This window comes from Neopsephotus bourkii, unplaced genomic scaffold, assembly GCF_033783945.1.
Source record: "Neopsephotus bourkii isolate Nb327-2 ecotype Australia unplaced genomic scaffold, CSIRO-AGI_Nbou_v1 NB_234, whole genome shotgun sequence".
In the NCBI taxonomy this organism is placed as follows: domain Eukaryota; kingdom Metazoa; phylum Chordata; class Aves; order Psittaciformes; family Psittacidae; genus Neopsephotus; species Neopsephotus bourkii.
In genome coordinates, this window is record NW_026900744.1 from 10960853 (window position 1) to 10983480 (window position 22628).

At 45.7% G+C, this 22628-nt stretch overlaps 1 protein-coding gene across 1 annotated transcript; it reads right to left on the reverse strand.

The window, feature by feature from the left end:
- Positions 1-189: 189 nt before the first annotated feature.
- ATG4B (autophagy related 4B cysteine peptidase) lies at positions 190-22280 on the reverse strand. Its single transcript, XM_061345279.1, has 13 exons — positions 22121-22280; positions 15860-15958; positions 15257-15328; positions 13053-13151; positions 12082-12183; positions 11231-11303; positions 10137-10216; positions 6760-6956; positions 5664-5742; positions 4775-4920; positions 4123-4179; positions 3743-3836; positions 190-1966 (listed from the first exon to the last, which is right to left on the reverse strand). Exons 1-13 carry the CDS (start codon positions 22128-22130, stop codon positions 1893-1895), a joined length of 1182 nt encoding a protein of 393 aa, XP_061201263.1. The 5' UTR covers positions 22131-22280; the 3' UTR covers positions 190-1892.
- Positions 22281-22628: the final 348 nt, after the last annotated feature.

The following is a 22628-nucleotide window of genomic DNA, read 5'->3' on the forward strand; positions in this document are numbered from 1 at the left end:
TTACCCACTGGAATAGGAATATGAACTTGACAGTCCCAATAGATAACGACGCCACTTCACAGTTTCCCTTTCATTGCCCTAACAGGGTAAAACCAAGTCATTTTAACAGCATTCCCAACCCCAATGCAGGATTACTAGATACCACCTGCCACCACCTTCATGGCATCTGCTAAAACATTAGGACAGGCAAAGAGTTTAGATCTGTTTATTCAGATACAAATTGAAAGCAGATGAATGGAGCACAGCCCCATTTCCACTGCTGCCTCTTCCCCTAATTACAAGAGAGGAGAGAAGCAGGCAGAAAGCAGCAAATAATAATTTAGTGACAGAAGCATTGTGGTTCCCAGTTCAAACCTCTGCATTTGGATAACACAGGGACAGTTAGAGAGCATCAGTATATCAGTGACAGGAGAAACAGGTCATTTCTAGCCAGCTGGCACCAGCCTTCAGTACAAAAGCATCAACTGACAGGTTCCATCCTAAATGTAGAAAACAAAGCCTTGTAAACAGGTCTGCAATCTGCAGTGTGCATGAAGGAAACTACTTCAGCAACTTCTGTTGCAGTTTGCATTAAGACAGCTCTCCTCCACTCTTTAACCTTTCTCCAAATTCTGTGAGGAAAAGGGCCCCAGGCAGAGCTATTGTCTTAAGAGTAGATAAAATTTCCAGTATAATTTGACCTTCTCAAGGCATTCCGTCTTTACTGCCCTCTTTGGGATGATGACTTGAAATGGGTTTCTCTGGGTTAGCTCCTACAGTACCTTTGTGCATACTCTGCAGGGAGGTGAAGCTGGCAGAAAACAAAAAGAAAGGTACCCACCCAGCTAGGAAGCCTACTTAAACTTCAGGCCCCTCTTCTGGTTTGGAAAGGGAATGTCTAACAGGAGCAGCTGGAGGAACTACAACCCACTAGGGACACCTTGAGGAATTCTATAGCTCACATTTTCGGTACCAACAGGATTAGTTCCCTTGGGGTGCTGGCACAAGCAGGCACATGACTGGCAGATCGCAGGTGTCCTGTTTTGCCTCTCCCAGCTGTGGACTGTTGTTTTTCCAGGACTATGGAATCCAATTCTCTGCTTGAAGCAGCTTTCCTGAAGATACTTGCTGTAGACATTAATCCATTGTAGAAGCACAATGTTTTATTGACTCATGGAGCAGGAACACACACATTTTCTATCCTTCCATTCTTTCTGCTGTTATTTAAACTGAGATAGACATGTTCCTCCCCCGCAGCATGGGTATGCTCCATACTTTCCCAGACAGCCTTTTGCTTATTGAATTACCAGTTACTTGTAAATTCCCTCAACTTCCTTTTCATAGCATGTGAGGAGGGACACTAAATCTAGGAGGAAGTGCTGCGTACTGCAAAGCACAGACAGGAGTTGTACTGTAGGAAGCCTGGGCACCTGCACTCCAGGGGCTTCACAGCTGTGTCTGTTGTTCACTTGTGTTGCGAGCTGCAGTCCAAGTTGGCCAGTGAGAAGAGAAGCTGCTAAAGGAATTAACTCTACATTTCACCTGCTAAATCATGGGTAGCTCTACTTAAGCTTCAGAGTCCCCATGTAAGGATTAATGATTTCTGTGCCTCCCCAGAAGGCCATCTGACCTGCTGATGTAACAGATAAGTCTTTGAACTCCTAAGCACCACTGCATCCACTTCCACAACTGTTTTCTACTGAGAAATTCTGACTCCAGACAGTAAGGCTGTGTCACTTGATTCTTCATCCGCGCTCCACTCAGAGGCTGCACAGAATGTCAGGATGGACAAGAGGTGGGGATGGCAGCAAGCACCTATGAAAACCGGTAGCCCCAGGCTCTCGAAGGAGCTTCCCTCCCCCCGTTCTCCCCACACATAACACAAATTTGCAGAGTCAGTTTCCTGTTTGTTTTCAAAGGGACAGAATTTCAAAGTCTTCATCTTCCGAGTCAAAAAACCTTTCCAATCTGTCAGCATCAGAAGAGTCTGCAAGAGAAAAAGGAAGTGCTAGCTCCATGGGATGCACTGACTGTTCAGCACCAGTGAGATCAGCTGAAGAGCAGCAGAATTTGAGTGTTAAATGCCTGCAAGTTCCAAAAGACTTGACATACCCCAGTGAAGGCCCCGAGAGGGATGAGAACATGTCAGTAGCACAGAAAAATGCATTGGAGAGAATTACATGGTGCACAGAAGGTGTGCCACGTTTCACAGATTCCAAAAGCAGCCCTGATGCAGCACAACACTGCTGTGACTGTTTTGTATAACCTTCCTGTACAGCAGCTCTGTACTAGCAGGAGACTGTTCTGCCTCAAGAGGCCCAAAACAGAAGGGCTTGCCTAAGGTCTATACTAATAGCCATGAAGATTTCTGGCTCAATTAAGTGATATGGGAACATTCCCCATCCCCCATGTACCAGAGATTTGTTTTATGCTACAGATACCTTTGATCCAACTACTGGGGAATGTAATTACACAACACACACTCTCAGAAGTAATTAGTACAGTTCATTTTGGGAGGAAAGATAATGTATTTAATCCCTCCTGTTCACCCTTCCAACTCTATGGTGAGGAGACAGCACATACCTATAGGGGAAGTAACGTTACCATAAGGGAAATGCAGGTGAGAATGTATGTGCAAGCTGTGGAAGTAAAGGAGAAACCTACTCAGGCTTCATGAAAGCACTCACTGGCAGAACAGCCAGCCAAAAGCTAAACTGCAGTAACTGATGGCTGGGGACAGAGACATGTTGTAACAAGCTTTAATCCCACAGTAGAGTGATCAAAACCAGCAATACAAGGCATTTGCATAGATTGCAGTGCCCACAAGTGGCACCCAAGTGGCAGGGAAAAATAAGGACAAGGGGCTGGATAATCATGAAAGTACAATTATTCCTTCTAGTGAAGGATAGGACTGTTGAGAAACAGAACGGTCATAGCAGATGTGAAAGGTTCTAAAAGGTAGGGAAGGGGGAGAAGGACAAGTAGCCCATTACAAAAACATTTTTAAGAGTAAGAAAGGCAGCAATTAGGGAGAATTTAGTAGAGGTAAGGATCAATTGACAGTTGGAGGCAATCAAGCATTCTGACAGAAAAGGACAGTGAGATAAGGCAGGTTTTCCAAGTTCATGCTAAGGAGAGATAGCAAGTAAGCACAGGGTGCAGGATGCAAGTAACAGGACACAGTCCAATGCCTGGTGACAGGGTAGGTTTGTCTATGTATACTTACTGCTCTTGGCAGAAGCTGTCAATGGCTTTTTATCTCCTACAATGTTTGTGCACATTATTAACATGATAAACAGAGCCTGACAGCCAAGATACTGCCCAGCGCTTGTTCCCTTTTGCACTGGTAGTAGTACATTTACAGGGAATGAGTGACTTACACTGGAACTAAGTTTGACCAGCCCTGTCTGACCATTTTCATTACCTAGAAACTAATTTTTCAACCTTTTCAATGAACCCTTTTAATTCCTCCAAGCATCCCTTTATAAATCATAAATTCATGTTGTTGTGATAGCTTATGAACTTGTTTTTAATTTCCCTCAGTCACCATCCTCATTCACAGCCTCATCCTAAAAATCATCCTAGACACCGTGGGATCTGTGAAGCACCAGCTGGAAGTGTTTCACAAAGAAACAAGATCAATTGACCCAAGAGCTCCAGGTGGAACAGGAACATACTAGAAGTCACCATGCAATTCCACACAGTTTCCAGTATATCAAAGGGACCACCTCACCCCTAACTCTGCCCCCCTGCAGGGCCTTACCTGGTGTGAGATTCAGGACATCAGGGTTGGAGAAATGCGAGGGTTGGCGTTCAACCAGTTCAAACATTGGCAGCGCTCCTCTTACAAGGGACAGCTGTGGAGCAAGAGCAGAGCCATGAGAACCAACAACTCTGTACTCACAGTGCTCTGGGGCTTTAAGGGGTAACAACAATCTGTTCGCACTTCATTGCAGCTGAAAAAACATTTCTCAGATCTTTGACTCACACCATCAACAGCATTTTCATGAGCTATGCTCTTCTTGGTAGTTTAATAAACCAAATGGGATGATGCTACAGAGAACATGGCCTCTGTGCAGCAGTTTGGAAACAAGACAATAACCTATATTCCTTTGTTCCTTTCTTGGTGATATAAACACAAACCTTTCTGATTTGCTGGCACCAATTGTTAAAGTCTTCCTCTGTGTTGCAGAAAAAGCCCTGGAAAAAAAAAGAAAGAAAGAGAAGAATTTACTGGTACAACATTCAATGCCTTACTTTTAAACTGTGGCTTACACTGCCCCATTAAACTGAATGCTCCCCATACACTTGATGTGACTGGACTGTCCAAGTGCTGAAATCATCAGTGTAACAGACTGCTCTACTGCTGAAAGAAAACTGGGCAGAAACAACCCACGTGGAAACAAAGGTCTATGTAAGGCACCGCATGTTCAGTAGAAAGCAAGCCACACTGAACCATAATATGGATTCAGGAATGGATTTGGATCTGCTCTACAAAGGCAGGAATCAAAGCCCAAACTAAACTTGAGAGAAAGGTACTGCCCCATGAGGAATGGCATTTAATTGCCATGCAAGGGGAACTTCCCTGGACCAAAGTGCTTCCTTCTTGAGGAGCTTCTTTACCACTTACTGAAACCCACAGCAGCATTGCTGAGAGCATAGCATGCCCGTAGAATACCCAACCCAACCCACCACCACTGCCTTTGCCAGCTCCCTGGGTAAAGGGATGGCTATGGAACAGAGGGACCACAACACTGCTCCTTCGGGTGACTGGAAACAAAGGGTAGGAACGCACCACTGCGATGGAGGGGTCAAGCTCAGCAATGCTCATCCTGCAGGGAGGGTGCTGGCAGTGGAAGCTTTCATCAGGGAGACAGCCACTGTCACTGGGCTCCACTGCAGGCTGTGTAGTGTGGGGATCCAGGTAAATGAGTTCCTCACCTGGACAGACAGGCAAGGAGACATCAACAGAAGAACCATGTAGAAGCTGCTCTTCTGAGAGACAAATGGTGAGATAGAAAGAGGAGGAAGAGCGATGACAGAGCCAGCTCTTATAACACCACAAGAGAACACACTTTCTAGGGGCAACTTGTTTTCACACACTTTCTCGAATGACTCTCATCCAGGCAAAGAGCCAGTTGCCAACAGAACCACAGTGGTCACTCCACAGCAACACCCTGGGATCAAGGCACAGGCACTATCTGGATACTGGTCCTTCACATGCTTTCCAGGGTCCTGCGTGAGCTCAAGTAGGCCCCAGAAATCCAAAACACAACCAGCTTGAGGTTTTGAGCAAAGACAGAAATTCAGAGGGAAAGAGGAGAGTGAAACAGTAACAGTTTGTAGAGTTTCATGAAGCGGACAACTAAAGGACAGCTAAATCCAGCCAAGCCCCTAAAGGGAGGTCAGCACTGCACGTAGGAAGAAGTGTCTATGCACACCTCTTTACAGACAGGATTTAGCAATACACAGTGGAACTTTATGGCTTATACTATAGCTGCTGTTCAAAGCTGCATCACTTGGGTCCTCACAAAGAGGTTCAGTCCACAGCAGCCTCCCACACAGGAAAGAACCACCCTGCAGCATGCGCAACAGACCAAGCAGGGGAGCTGTACCACTCCACAAGCGTTTTTTCAGCTGGGGGGAGATGCTTGGAAAGTCTTTGCAGTACTCTGGGCACTCACCTACATAGCCAATGAAGTAGTGAGCACTGTTTGGTTTCCCTCCGATCACTCCCAGCGACTGGGGCATCATGAAGCAATGCTGGAAAAGCAATACAGAAAACACACAGCTGACAGACAGTGAGACAGTAGGTGGCAACAAAGGCAAACATCCAAAAATGCAGTGGGAAAGAGAGATGGGAACACTGAAAATCAGCAAATCTAGCAGCAAGAACAGCTATTTCCAGAAAGAAGCTCCATGAGAAAGGCTGCAACACAGGACCTTCAAGGAACACAGAAGCAGCTTAAAACCACTTGTAACTGCTGACAGGAACACACAGGTGCACCAGATGGACGAAGCAGCACTACTCCAGGACTCAGTCTGGGCAAGTCTTGGCTCTGCTGCAGTCAGTGGCAAGATCTCCTGGAGCTCTAATACGGCAGTAATAGTGCCCATGGGGTGGAACGATCACTCAGGAAAGAGTTTAAGTTCCTTATCCAGCTGTAGTATCCAGGCACCTTAATTACTGAGTTAAGAACAGGTAACCTCAGCATGAATTTGGAGCTCTCTTACTAGTGCAACTCAGAGCTTGCTAGCATTAGGACAGCAAGACAATATGCACCCTACCCTGTCTTATGCATATACTCTGCACACCCTAAATCCTACAGCCTCCTCATACTTCAACCTACAACCATCTGCCAGCTTCTAGCCTCAGTCTGCAGGACAAGTTCCAGCATCAGAATTACAGGGGGTCCGGAACACTATAATCATTAATGCTTATATTGCCACCAAGCACGGTACAGTTGTGCAGAACTAATGCTCCATAAAGAAGGTCTATGATTAAGTTGTGAAGTAAAATCCTCAAAACCAAACCAACTCAAAACAAAACAAAGAAAACTCCCAACCCCTCATCCCACCCCACAATTTTTCTAAGTATAGCCTGCAAGAACCCACACCCTGACCTCTGACAAGGACTGTCTCTCAACACATTTTTCTTTTGCAAATAGGAAAATTACTTCTGAGCATTTATTGCCCCAAAACCAAATTCTAGAAATTACTTAATGCACAACAGGGTCCTTAAGCACCAGAACACCAGGAGTTGAGCTCCAGATCCCCTACCTTCAGTGTTTCAATATAGGCTTCATTGATCTCTGTGAGCCCAAGGCGAAGAGGTATCAGCAGCACCAATGGTTTCCACAGTGAAAGCCTATCTCTAACCCCCGCTTCCTCTGGGTACCCGTTGTAGAGTACGTCTGACTCCACAGCAGGGCATGCTGCAGCTCCAGCACACGCGAAGTTGGACTGGCACAACCGCCCTATGGAAAGGGAACATGAGCAGAAAGCATCAGAAATAACCTCCGTTTCTGGACCTTGAGTAATTCTATTCAAGCTCTTATCAATAATTGCTATTTACTAAAAGCCTACTGCACTTAAGAAGAGCTTAAAGCGGTGCAGTGCTGCGATCAGGTGATGTATGTGCTCCCTGCAGGGCTTCTGGTAGGACTCAGCATCAAGATTATGCCAAAGCATGTTGTACTCACAGATACCATCTACTGGGCTGTTAAAAAGCAAATTCTTCCAGCAGGTGAGCAGCTAAGCAACAACCTGTGGCAACAAGGCTGAATGAGCTGATCAGGAGGTCAGGCCAGAGTCCTGAATGCAGGAAGTGTGTAGGCAAGAAGAGAAAATCTGATGTGCTCGACTCCAGAGGAGTTTGTGGAGGGTATGAAGACAGCTGAACTGCATGAGCAAAGCGTTATGGCTGAACACAGGAAATATGCAATGAGTGCTGTCACAAGACACACACAGTGTCTGTCCAGAGTAGTACTGAACTTTCCTAAAGTTCACTAAAGCCTTCACAAATTTTACTGGGGCTCATTCAGAAGCTACTTTAGAGACCTAAAGCAGGATGATCATTAAGCTCTGCAATTTCAACACAAGCTTTGCAGTAAGATATGGGGCAGCAGAACTCCTCAGGGCATACACATAACATCAACGCTATGCATCCTCATTCTACAGGCTTGACAAACACATGGCCAGGCTGTAATGCAACCAGATTATGTCAATTGTGGTACAGAAACAGCTCCAAGCTTACCTGTCTCACCGGCCAACTTCATTACTTGCTGGGTGTGTGAAGAAAAAACCCAGACCCCCAAAGAAACCCATATTTTTAATCATAAAGCCAAGGCAATTAGACAGAATGCCAAAGGCTCGTTTAATTTATTCCTGGGCTAAGCTGAATGCCAGGACACTAGCAGGTAGGACACGATGTAAACACCTTCATCGCCAGCCACCTCAGCAGGGTGTTTGCTCATATGAAGAACTTCAAACCCAGCTGAACAAGAAGAATGTTACACCCAAGGTTAGAAGGAAGAGGATTTTCACCTAAAACCTCAGTATGAGAGAGAACCTGCACTGAAGAGTTTGCAGTTGCTCTCCATTTTGTCCCTCATGGAGGGAGAAGGTGTACATATCCATCTCTCATGCACATAGTTACCGAAGGTCCTGAGAAAACTGAAAGTCATTATTTGTAGTGATTTACCCTGTTAAAGCAGTAAAGGTCATGGTATTTTCTGTTGCAGTAGCCTGCCTGTTCTGATGATCTGAAACCAGCTGCCAAGCCAAAGCTATTGCTGAATGGGGTGTCACTGCAGGTCTCTTCATCAGGCAAAGCAACTGTCAGTTCTGACTGTGATATGAACACACTTCACCTAAGTTTAAGCAGTAGAGAACTCAGCACAGACTAAATTCACCTTGCTTCTTTGGTAGGCCTCGCAGTGCTGTGGTGCCACAGCACAGCAGAACCTGCCTAAAGCTTCCCAGCTGGATCCAAACTACTTACTGCAAACATATTACGACAGATATGACACAACATCTCTTCTACTGCAGCTGCTGCTGCTGGCAGGTACTGGCTTTACTGTCTTGGCTTCTCACCACCTTTGTGATACACATAATCTTCCAATGCCCAACAATAAAAGCCCCTTTCTGATACAACAGACTTGACTCAGAAGGGATAAAGATGGATGTGGCAAAAGACATTTCCTATGAACTTTAGGGTGGACAATATTAGTGACCCAATTGAGCAGAGATATGAAACAACATTAATTTCTGAATGCTTCACTGTCAACAGATGTTTGGGTACAAGGTATCTACAGACATAGAACGTATCAGAACCACTTACACAGTAACTTTTGGGCCCTGAATGGGTACATTATGATTCACAAGCAAGGAAAATAAACTAACACCCCCTGCATGTTACAATCTGTATGGACACATTACTTGAAGCGGTATCAGTGCTGAACAGCTGGTGTCACACAGACAAGAGCTTGCAGCGTACCCAAGGCTAGAACTGAAGCATGCTGGCTGCAAGAAGTAATGTTTTCAGGCTTAAGATGAAGATAAATCCAGTTTCTGTTTTCATGCTGGCCTTTTTTAAGCCAAGGTCATTAGCACATAACTGCAGAGGACTGTATGTACCTAAGGCTAGACAGGCACTTCTCAGTCAGATCCTGTGTCAGTTGAGACTACCTGATAAGAGATGCGACTTCACACAGTGACTTTCCTGCACTCTAGGGACAAATTGCCTGTTAATTTATTTTGGCTCTATAGCAGCTGATGCCAGCCTAAACAATGCCTGCCCTGATCTTGCCTATAACCTTGCACCAGCTCCAGTGCTCACTGGACTGTTCTAGATGCCATTTCAGAACACTAACCCAGCAGAAAACACTGCACGGGTTTGTGCTGTGTAAGTGCACTGTCCCACAAGTTAGTTCACAGCAAGCAAGGAGAAGGTTTGTGTGGCCAGCACCATGCAGGACGGCAGCAACCAACAATGCAGGCCTTCAGCTTCCATTACTGTGGCAAGCATGAACACACTGTATGGCTGTTCAGCCTTCAGAGCCTTCCTATTGTCAGGATGCAATGAAAAAAAAAAACAAGATGGGGGGAAGGGAGCAGGAAAGGAAACAACCAGTGATCACTCCTTAGAAGATGATGAGAGATGCACTACAGGGACAGACGCTCTTCTCTTCCCCTCCCCTGCCTCCCCAATGTTTTTCATTTTTGTATTCAGCAATGTGTTCCAGTTTTCTTACTCTGCCCAACAGCAAAAACATTCCTACCCCATTATATGAAAGAGAAAGCAGCTACTCACTGCTTGCCACCTGCAGCTACAAACAAGTTTGATACCACCTTCCAAGCAGCTCCCACCTAGCTGATCTGAAGGTCAGAAGATCTCTCCAGATCCAGAGACCACAAGTACTAAGTCAGAGGCTCTATCAGATGAAGCAAAAGTCAAACAAGGGATTTCCTTGCCCTAGAACAGCAATTCTTGGATTGTTTTAGTATACTTGGCCACAGATTTAAGACAGAACATGTACTTCATGCTTCTTGTGTTGTACTGTCTGCTCTCCATTTTTATTTCTGTTTACTGCAGCTATTTTCAGCTTCTTGCTGCCAGAGGATATACCATATTCCATCTCCCATGTGATACTTACGGATTTCTTCCATCACTACTGTGTTGTCCATGGCTATATGTACTGCCAGTGAACTCCATGTATCAAAAGCTGCAAGTTTTCTATAGGAAAATTAAAACAAAAAGTTTACAGGGATTAGTTACAAGTCAAAGATGGTGGTGTATCAGAGAGGAGAAACTGGATTAGGAGAGATTGGTTTTTATCAGTTATGCTGTAAAGTATGCTTTCATACATGTATCAGAGTTGTAGGCTTCACTGCCACTAGTTACTACGGCTAGAAGAATAAACAAGATTCCAAATGGGACCACACCTGGGAAGTTGTCCCTCAACAGCGTACGAGTACAAGAGCACTGACACAACCTTCAGCTTGAATCCCATAACTTCTGGCTACCAGAAAGTGAAAGAGCATAAAAGTAAATAATAATAAATGAAAAAGAGAAATAACTTTGACTTTCCATACATATCTCCTGATCACCTATACCAGATCCTGAGCTAATCTGGCATATTGTCTAATCTGGGAAAGCTGCTTTCAGGCAATCCTAAACCTGTTCCAGAGAATAGGTTACGATTGCTCATCTAATCGATGTGAAGGAAGAACAGTGACAGAAGGGAAAATGTTACTAAAGGCAGTCCATGCTCTAGCACAACTATGATCCTCTGCCCGTCACCATGGAACCCAGGTAGCAACTACTAATGCTTTCTTCTGCTAATGCATTAATGACTTGATAGCTCACTGAAGCTTTATGATAACGAAGACACTGTTGTCAGGTCAGAGATCCAAACAACATCAAGATCATCTACTTTGAAACTTGCTTTTGGTCTGCTGCAGAGCACTGTACTCCGTTCTAGCAGCAAGCACATTACTTGTGGGATGTGGAGAGACATTTCTGGGGGTTGTTCTCAACTTGAAATCTGTTTCCTCTCACATCCTGCCAGCATATGAATGGTAAGAACTTGGAAAGAGCCCTTGTGTCCAAGCAGGTTGCTGGCTTAACATCATTAAAACATACAGTTGCACTTCAGTCCATGGGCAGAAACCTGTAAACTAGGAGGTTACAAACCAAATGACCCCACTGCATGCTTTAAAAGATGTAAAGGAAAAATGCAGCACTTACTTGAGCACTTGTGCGACTGTGTTTGGTCCATACCACTGACCTATAGATTTTCCCTCGCCAACTCCCATCTGGGCTGCATCACAAGAAAAAAAAAATTAGCAAATAATGTCATCTACGCTGTTTCCCTTCCTAATCAGTTTGTATTTAATGGGGAAGAAATCTCATTTAGAAACACTTAAGTCAGCAGAATCTAGCCTTTCACCTACCCTTTCATAGCATCACAGAATGGTTAGGGTCACAAAGGACTTCTCATGGGGTATCTTAATGTAGATGAAAGAAAAAAACATGCCCTGAAGGGCTATAAAGAAATCTTTTCCCCAAAATGCAGTAACGCAGAAGTTCATAAAGGGCAGTATTAGCTCAGAAGAAACATCAGACTGTTTGATTACCTGAAGTGCTGTTCACTGAAGCTATACCTACAGGCTCTTAAGAAAAACTGGAACAGGCCACTTCTATATGCCAGGTAAGTTTATATGAAAGTGTGATCTTTCCTTAATCCATTTGCTATTTCTGAGAGTTTTTTGATCAGCTACCTTCTCATATGATAAGGTCCTAATAAGAACAGCAGGCACATGCATTCCTCTCACCTTAGCTAGGTACAGTATGGGAAGTGATGCTGAATATAACCTAAAGCATTAGGCAAAACCGATGGCCTTAACGGAGCCAAGAAGAAAAGCGTATCATAATCCATAATAAAGAGTGGTAGCTTGACAGCATGTTAGAAAACAAGGAGCAGAGTGTCACGTACTACCTGACCCGCTCACCAAGCCAGTAAAAGAAACAGCGATGTTCTAAACTCATGAGAAACCCAGACTGAGCATCTCCACATTATTCAGCATCCAGGCTCTTACCTATCTGGTGAATGGAGTAGTAGCTGTCTTTTTTGTCAATGAAGGCATTAAGAACATTGAAGTAATTAGCCATCTGCTTCTTCCCTTTTATCCACCTCCAATCTAAGACACACAAGGGGATACATGAAACAAAACACGGTATTCACTAGCAACGAGAGGCTGCAAGCTACAATTCCCTGTGCATTAATCAACTGACCCCAATTTTCATGTCACTATCTTATTACTTGGCATCTGAGTCATTTCCAACACTAAAAAATTAATTTAAAAAGAAAAGTAAGCATTCTCACAGCTGGGATAAAGATATATCACCCACAGGAAATCAAATAAGCAAAAATCAGACAATAAAATTGTATCTCTACCCTACAAATGGGGAAAAGGATTACAATTTCTCATTGCCAGGCATGAGCTACGTATTCTGTGAAAACACAAGTGACCTCAATACAAAAATCATCCCACTCACATTCAAAAGCCATCAACACCTGTCAAAAGTAAGCTCTTGCAGAGCTTCTTACAGGCCAAACACGGGTCAAGCACAAGAACAGAAGCATTCGGAAGAAGACACTACACTCAGTGAGGGCAATGTGACAAATCTGAACTATAAAAAACAATAAATCTATGAAGTTGTTTTAAACAACAGTTTATAACAACTGTTATATAAAAAAAACTGTCAAGAAAAATCTGTTATGCTCTTGTCTTCAGTAGATTTAACTAGCACGTGACAGGGCTCTGCTTTGTTTTAAGGCTTGGACAACTACATCTACCTGTGTAGCTGCAGAGAGCAGGGCAACAGCTGTTTCAGGGTTTCCAGTAGACTGTTCTCTCAACAGCCCTGAACTTGAGAAAACCGAAGAAAAAGTTACAGAGCCTTCAGCAGTTCCCAGCTGTGCCCTTGTTATCTGCTGTCCTTACAAGGACTGCACTGGTGGGAGCATGTGGCCCTGGAAGTCAGTATGGGGTATGCACTGGTTTACCTCTTCCCAAATGCCTGCAGACCAAGGCCTGAGCAAAGATCATCTGGCCACACCGCAACATACAGCCCCAGCCAGTATCAGATGTGGGACCAGTTCCTCCTGCAAACAAGGAGAGAAAATAAGTACGTAATGAACAGTAAAACAGTGCAAAGAGGAAGAAGAAATGAAAGCACAGAGGGAAGAGAAATTAAAGCACTGGAAGTCTGCACCTGGATAGCAGGTTCACGCAAGAAATCAGGCGAATAAGGACATCAATGAATAAGGACTATCTTACATACCCAAGGCTGAAGACAAAAAAGCAGTTATCATTGAGTAACTTACTGGCATCTCTTAAAACCAACCAAACAAAATCCTCTAACATGAACTGAAAGGGGAAAAAAAACTTCAAAGGGAAATTAAAACAACTCAACTAGACAGATGAATTCCTCTGGAGTACAACAGTCCTTGAACATAGCTGCAGACTCCCAGCCCAATTCAGAGAACATTTCTACACCAAGGCACTTCCTACAGGTAACTTCTTTTAATCCTTATCTTGAGAAGGCAACTCATTATGCAAAACAGATCAGTCCCAAGAATTTACACATCATAAGCAGCTATGGCTGGATGAGATTCCACAGTGAACAACTTAGGCCAAAGAAAAACACCTCCAAAACAACCCATGAGCCAGAAATGCCACCCCAGCAATAACTAATCCCCCATATCCTGCATAATTCTGGAGAATAAACTGGATATTAGCTCACAGTAGAAAGTCTTAGACAAATGCCTCAAGGCTGGAAGCACCTCCGTGACAAAACTTCAAAAGGAAACTGCTGTTCCTCCACTGAAACTTTGGCTTATTATTACAAGCTTCACACATAAAATGTTTATAGTGTGACCACAGCAAGTGAGCTGTCTTACAAGCACACAGTGAGCTATGCCTTAGCACAGCTGGTAGAAGTAGCTTCTTTGCAGTGCTGCTTTCTTCTTTCAGTCCTTATGCAACTACTCTGCATAAAAAGCATATGGAGAAAAATCACTCGAGAAATATTTAATCAACTTCTGGATGGTCAGCAGCTATCTTCTGTAGTTTTTCCAGCAATTTATAACATAGACAACATCCAAAACTGATAATGCTTTACAAAATTAGCATTAGACATTCCCCTTTCCTCTGTGCCTGCCCACATAAATATTGTGAGCTCTTCAGAGAGTAAGTGGGGAACAGTAAAAGGGATGACTGGGAGAAGAAAGACTGGAAAAGCTCTGCTGTATGGCATGCAAATCCTATGTATACTGTAAATGGGAAATGACTCAGAAAATGGGATCTCTGTTTTGCCCCCCACCCCTTTAATAACTCACACAGAAACCCCAATCATGTTTGTGAGCCATAGTTAAAGACATGGTAACCCTTCAATTTTGAACACGTTTAACTATGGCTTACAAACATGAACTTAAAGGGACTAAACTGCATTAAAGATGTCTCACAACTTGTTAGGCAAAGTTTCCCAGTAGGGAAAGAACAGAACAAACCAGAAGGACCAGCTACCAAGCCTCTTTTCCAAATCTGAGCAATTTTCCCCACTGACAGTGGAGACACGGATGAGACTTGTAAACCCATTTACCTGCTCTTAGGTCTCTTTGGATACACCTTCCACCCAGTACACAAAACCAAACCACAGAAGAGACCATGCAGACTGTCTTAGGGAATGAAGACTTCCACCTTCCATTTCACTGGGAAATGGTCCTCATATCATTAAGTTCCTATGTGTAACAGCCACTTCAGGCATTTAACCTCCCCCAGCAACAACAAAAAATCCACACATAGTCTAGAGCAGATGCACAAAGGCAGTAATTTCAGTAGTCTCATCTTGAGCTTTCACTACTTTAATCCACTTCAACACCAAGACCTTCATTAAATAATATTACATGATAGATTTATGTAGGACCTAATGAACATGAAGTACAAAAAACTTCCCATGTTGCTCAAGAAAGGATGTTTCTAGGTAGGCTTCCTAAATTCATTCTTGTACCCTTTTTAAAATTCCTGTCATCCCTCATACCCAAGGACATGAGGAATTCTCATTCTCAGATAAGCAAAAAGTTGTGCATTTCAGATCCTTATAAATGGAAGCTCATTAATGTTACACTCGTAGGGACTGTTTTATTAGGTAGAGATACTGAATTACCACCACTTTCAGGGTGTTCTTAGACTTGTCCACAGTACATACCAATAGCAGGGAAGTTCTTTCTGTAGGTGAACCACAGCCGAGAGGTCACATCCAACAGGATCTCTTCTTTCTCTGAAAAATTTTCAGCATTGGAAGGCATGCATGTAAAGGAAGCATCAAACACAGCTAAATCCATCTCCCACTCACCTTCCCCAACAACAGCAGCATTCTGCTTCTCACACAGTCTGCATGCCCAGAGGCAAAAACTGGTTGAGGAACAGCGCTGCTGTGCAGAAGAAACTTAATTTTTCCCCCCAAAATAGCTGCAAGCAACCCAAAGACATTCTGGTCATAAGTAAATTATGGAGCAGTAAACCACCTCCTTGCCTTTTCCCTGATCTGTCTCCTTGCCTCAATCATTCTGGCCTCATGACACAAGGTCCAGTAACTGGTAACTTTCTGGACAAAAACATTCCAGGGTCCATGGAAATGGCCAGACAGACACAAACTGGGCAGTTACAGTCTGCATGCTTTGCCAGCAAACAGACAGACTTTGTAGTGTGCTTATAGGTTTGCAGTCACCTTGCTGCTCACAAAGCAAAGCACGATACTAACAGAATCCTCTGGAGCATTAGAGCACATTGCATTGTGCAGGCAAACTACCTGTAAAAACACTGTATTTCCGGCCAAGGATCCAAACAGGTTCTTTGGTCTCAGGGAAGTCTTCATATTCGAACCTGAGAGTGTCATAAGTAAGAGTAGCTAGAAAGAGAAAGGAGAAATGACATACTTTTCAGGGCTTTTCCTTGTGTTTTAAAAACCATACAAAACCAGAGAATCAGAACTGCTATGGCCCAGTAACATGCACACCCAGAGCACCTGGGTCTAGCTGGCAAGGAATGGTACAGCTCCACCTGCAACCACCACCTCTTGGAAGGCACATAGAGCTGACACAAGCAGAAAAGCAGAGGGATTTCCAGGTTATATCAGCTCCAAGTTCTACCCAGTTCAGGAAACATCTAGGACTTCAGCTGGCAGCTGCACTGTATCCCCCAGAACATGCACCATCGTGTATGCCATCAACAACGATATCGAGGTCCTCTTTTCAAGTGAGCAAAGTGATAAAAAAATCTTCCACCGAATGTAATAAAAAGCACTCATCATAACAAAATGGGAACTAACCCCCCCTCTGCCCATCAGTTCTTCCTCAAGCAGAAATGAATCCAGCAGAAGTCATCACCTGCCCTGAAAACAGCCTGCAGCTTGTGGAGCACCACTGCCTTTACAGATGTCACACTAAAATCTGAGGAACGCAGAGGTGTACTTGTTCACAGGTGATAGGCAAACCTTAGGTCTATTTTACTGGCTCTCTTCACAGCATGGTACCCATCAGTGCCTATGCATGTACTCTCTTACATGACCATTACAGAACAACTCAGAAGCACAGGCTGCCCTGATCCAAGCTTCCATGCAAAAGGCACAGGAAAAATAAATTAAAATGGAGAGTTGGATTATCTGTGCTGTGCTAGGTCTGCATTTGAAAACAAGGCCTGGTGTCCTGGGTTTAGCAGTGGCAGTCATTTTTTCTCTTTCTTGGTAGCTGGTGCAGGGCTGTGTTTTGACTTTCAGCTGGGAACAGAGCTGAAAAACACTGATGTTTTGGTTTGGCCAAGGACTCTGTGGGCCTCATGCTCTACCAGGGAGGAGGGAAGCTGGGAGGAAGCAGAGACAGGACACCTGACCCAAACTGACCAAAGAGGTATTCCATACCACAGCACGTCATGCCCAGGATGTAACTGGGGAGTCACCTGGAAGGGCCAGAGTGGACTGCAGGGTTGGAGGAGGTATCGGTCGGTGCTTGGTCGGGATGGGGGGCAAGTTATCAGTGGCCTGGTGATGGGGTGTTGTATTCTCTTCCCTTGTTATTTCCTTTATCATTACTATTATTGGTGGTAGCAGTAGTGATTTGTGTTATACCTTAGTTACTAAACTGTTCTTATCTCAACCTGTGGGAGTTGCATTCTTTTTGATTCTCCTCTCCGTCCCTCCAGGAGTAGGGGGAGGGCAAGAAAGGGGTGGGAGTGGGTAACAAGCTGTCTGGATGGGTTTAAACCACGACACCTGGGAACCCTGGAAAAGAACTATCTAATTTCGTAGGTGTCAATTCTTCCACAAAGCACCCATAAAAATTAAAGCAGAATAAAGCCAGACTGTTCTGTAACTGTTAGAGTGGCTACTGAAAACATCTCTTACAGCAAAGCAATAAAATCTGTGGTAACATGACACAAGTTTAAAACAGTACAACAGACTAAACAACCACAAGCCCCTCTCAGTCCCATTTCCTGTGAAAGCCACCACATGGCACACACTTTGCCTTTTGCTTCTCAGGAGAGTCACCTGCTGATGTTCTCTCATCTGCCTACGTAGCTGACCTGACCCTTATCACAAGCAGAAGCTGATCATAGACAAGCTTTCCTCCCAGCCATTCCCTTAGCTTTCCAAAGCATCATCTGGTGTACCACTAAACAACTTGGCTGATTTGCATCAATCAATTTGCATCAATGATAGCTCCAGGAAGTCACCACCTGGTTGTGCTCCACCTTCCAGACATCTAGGATACTCCAGACTGTGCTTGGGCAAACAAGCTACACAAGACATTTTGTCCTCCTGTAGGTGCCTCATCAGCCTCCTGCCCCTGGGGTACCTAACCTGAAATTCCAACTCCAAATGTCAAAGAAAATAGTTGAGTAGCAGCAGCAAGACACCATTACTAAGACCAACTACTGTTTAAACAGGAACCCTGGCAACAGAGATTCAAATAGACTCCTAAATCATATTTTGAATTAGACTCTTGCCCTAACCCTAGCCCAAAAGATTTAAAGCAGGTTTCTAATAAAATGAGTGAAGCAAGGGTGCTACACAGAAACTATCAAGCTCCCTACCACTCCTCTTTCTCCTTCCCAGCAACATTTCCTCATCTCAAATGTCACACCCTCTGTGCTTCACATCACGCAGGTCCTTAGCAAGCACAGGATTTGCCAACTGGCAGCTTCACCACAGGGATCTGCTGGAATGTTTCCTCTTCAATCAAAGCTAGGAGAGGAAGGGGGCAGCAGGCAGGAGGGATTCCCAGGCTGCCCACTAGACCAGCTGCCTATTCAGGGAATGCAGCACACGCAAACTACAAGTGCTATGATGCTGTGCATTCAGGAGGAAGGTCCCAGACTTGCAGTTCTTCAGCTGAATGTGCAACATCTGGGCTCTGCACAAAGGTCCTGTACGTTGAGCTGCACATCTGAAAGATGTGGTCAGGCATTAGTTGTTTTCTGCCACCATCTGAAAAGGCACAAGTACTATATGCAGGAGTTAAGGTTCCTTCACAGGGAGAAAATCCAGGTGATTGCTCCCAGGTAGTATCAACAACATTATAATGGGAGCAGTAAGCTACCCACAAGGCTTGAAGCCACCGCTTCCTTTACAAGCATTTACTTTCATACACTGGCACTCTTTAAAAACTATCCATTGTGCTACTGTGCAGACGAGCTAAACACGAGCCAGTGGGACCCAAAGAATTCATTCAGGGATAAAGATGTCACAGTTTGCACAGGAGCCCTTCTCTCCCACTTCATAGTTAAAAGCAAAGGGTCTGAAAATAAAGCTGGAAAATCAACCAGCAGAAATCCTACTTGAAAATGGTCCTTCAGAGCTGCAGAAGTCAGGTGAGATCAGCAAATTTCTCAGGCAGTACTCCAAAACTTCACCTTCAAGAAGCCCTCCATCTATTTTAAATACTGACCTCTGAGCATCCAGGACAGTGGAGCAGCAGCCTCTGCAGAAAATCCAAGTGCACATCCAATACAATAGTTCAACTTCTTTCTCTGCACAATGGATTTATTGTTAAAGAGCCAAGAATCCCCACCTTGCAAAGCACACCCTCAGAAAGCTGACCTTGCTCTCCAGGAGCCTTGGACATGCTGCAAATGATGCTTGGTTGACTGGATCTCTGCCCCATGGCACACCTTCCACGGGGTCTGCTGAAGTGTCCCAGAACACCTTTTCATCCTATACCCTCACTAGAAAGCCCCAACAGAAAAGGCAAAGCTTTGTACATGCCTTTACAGAAAACAACTGTACTAAACAACCAAGGTGAAGGCATTCAAACTAAAACTGCATTAAAGACCATAAAAAACTGGTTTAATACACAGAATTAGGGTTTTGCCTCCCTTCTCATATTCTTAAGCTGCACAACAAAAAGCATTACCCCAACTTGTAATAAGCTCCCACATAACCAAACACTGAAGTACAGCAGTGGGCAGCAGACCCTGACTGGTGATGTCAGTTTGCAAACATGCTGAAGGCAAATTACATCCTTGACAGCCAGTAACTTTATCTGCTTTACCAAAACTGTCACTCTGGGAAACCAGGAACAAGTCAAAACTTTGATGACTCAGATAGAAACATGGCAAGTGATTTTCCCCGTGGTTTGCACAGCAAACAGATGATGTTCACTCCAGCATCATCTTGGTTACAGTTTGCCTGCACAGCTCACGTTTTGTTCAAAAACTTCCTATACAAAATACTGAAGCAGAGATTTGGAGCACCACACTGAAGGAAGAGCCGGATTCAGTGTGCGCTCGCAGCTCAGAAAGCCAACCGTATCCTGGGCTGCATCAAAAGGAGTGTGACCAGCAGGTCGAAGGAGGTGATCCTGTCCCTCTACTCTGCTCTCATGAGATGTCACCTGGAGTATTGTGTGCAGTTCTGGTGTCCTCAACATCAAAAGGACATGGAACTGCTGGAATAAGTCCAGAGGAGGTCATGAGGATAATCAGGGGACTGGAGCACCTCCCATATGAAGATCAGCTGAGAAAGTTGGGGCTGTTCAGCCTGGAAAAGAGAAGTCTGAGTGGAGACCTCATAGCAGCCCTCCAGTATCTGAAGGGGGCCTACAGGGATTGCTGGGGAGGGACTCTTCATTAGGAACTGTAGTGGTAGGACAAGGGGTAATGGGTTAAAACTTAAACAGGGGAAGTTTAGATTGGATATAAGGAGGAAATTCTTTCCTGTAAGGGTGGTGAGGCACTGGAATAGGTTGCCTGGGGAAGTTGTGAATGCTCCATCCCTGGCGGTGTTCAAGACCTGGCTGGACAGAGCCTTGGGTAACATGGTTTAGTGTGAGATGTCCCTGCCCATGGCAGGGGGGTTGGAACTTGATGACCTTAAGGTCCTTTCCAACCCTAACTATTCTATGAGTCTATGAAAAACACGCTTTGCAAGACCTTCCCAAAACGCTTCCTCAGCTTCTCCAGTCTGTAGAGAGGTATTACTGTAGGACATGAAATGCTCCTCAGGCAGAGCCCTCAATAGCTTAGAGACATTTTCCCTTCAGCCTTCAATTAACACTGCCACAAAAGAATCAGAAACAGGGGGGATGATCATATCCCTCAGCTAATAAAGGTGCACCAGCCAAGGCAGTGTGGGGAGGAGGAATGCTAGGGGATGTAGAGTATTTCAAAAGAGAGGCGAGAAGGTAAATATATTGTGCTAGTGAAGCTCACTGCTATAAAACACCTAGAAAACAAGTAACAGAAGAACAGCCCAAATCCCTGCTTCTGGCCTTTGCAGAAATAAAATTCTTTCCTTTCCGCTAAGACCTTTCAAGCAAGACAAATCCCAACTATCTAAGCAACTCTGAGTAATTAAGAAACAGCCAAGGAGGTATGTTATTCAATTGGAGAGTGGCATTTTCTTGAAGACCCAGAGCAAACAGCTACAAGTCTGCCCATCAGGCCTCTGACAGCCTCAGAGGCGTGGCTGGACAAAAAGGGGCTTGTGCTCTCATTGCTCCAAAGCCCGGAGACCCACCTCCTCTGAGCACACTGGAAATCCAGCCCTATTGTCTATTACAGCAAGGTTTTCCTTCTCTTGGTAACCCTTGCAATGCTTGCACAAGGGAAACCAAACACATCTCTCAGCTCAGGCTGTGCAAGCTCACTTACTGGAACGCATTTCTGTTCCCAGGTATGAGACAGGATACATCAACGCACAAGGACACACCAAGCAAAGTCAGGACATTATCGGCTGGAGTACACTGACAACAGCAGCACCTGCACCAGGGCCAAAACCAAGTCAAGACAGCAGTCTGGAGGGATGAGAGCTACCGGCTCCCTGTTGCATACACATGCCCCCCCCAACATGGACGTGGAGCCCAGGCAGCACATGAGAACGTTTGTTATTATGGAACATCACTTATATCTCAGAGCATGGATGAAAGCTGTTACTAAGGCTAGGAAATACGCGAGTCCTAACACACTTCTTTTTCTTCTCCCCCATATGAAGCAAAACCTCTAGCGTGAAAGGCTTTGCTGGCATTCTCAGTGAAGGTGAGGAGTGGCTCAGTCTCCTCACCCCTCGGCGGAGTAGGTGGCCACAGCCACCGCTTTCACCCTCTGGTTCGCTTCCCGGGCAGCTCTGTCCAGGCCATGCCGCCAAACTCAGTACCTTCAGGCACAAGGGTAAAAGCCAAGCTGGTGATGGCAGGAGGGATTCGCCTCTCTGTTGACAGACCTTTCAGCTCTGGCCTGCAGCGGCAGGAACGGAGCCATCGTTGGGCTGACCTGAATCCCCCGGCCTCCCCCGCATCCCGCAGGGAAGCGGCCAAGCCCCTTCGGGTCCCACAGGGCTGAGAACGCCTCTTCCAGGATCGTACCCCAGAGAAGCGGTGACTTTTCCCGCTATCAGACAGGCAGGAGACGCGCCTCCGAGCACCGGGAGCGGCCGTGCCGTTCCGGGCCGCCGGGGCCTAGGCCGCCCCGGGAAGCCGCAGGCTCCAATCGGCCGCTCGGCCGGGCCGCGGGTTCCTGGGTGCGAAGCAGAAGTGCTCCCGGCACCACAGCACGGGAAGCGGCCGCCCCTGACACCCACCTGCATCCATGGCGGCGGCCCCGGCGAGGGCTGCAGCCGCCGCTGTTCTCGCCGACACATACGCCCCGGCGCAGCCTTGCGCGGCTGCTGGCGCGAGCACGGCGCCACCCAATGGGAGCGCCGCTAGTCGCCGGCGTGCGCAGCGGTTGGTTGCTGCGGCGCTCGTCACGGCTCAGTGCGCCGGGCGGCTTCCTACGAGAACTGGAGGCCGCCATTTTGCCGTACGGAGAGGCGGCGCGGCATGGGGACAGGCGCCGTGTGGGCAGCGGAGCTGGGGTTAGGCGAAGGCGGCGTGACGCCGCGTAAGGGCGCTGTTTGTTCCGCACGACGCCGGCGGGAGCGGCCCCTGACACGTACGACCGGGAAAGCTCCTGTGTACGGGTGCGACCATCGTGTTGTACTGAGCTGGCCGAGCCCTGCCCCTCTTCCCCCGGGAGGGTAGACCTCCTCAGCCCGACCCCTCTCGGAGACGTTTTTGACGGCTCGGCTGCCGCAGACCGAGCGGCTC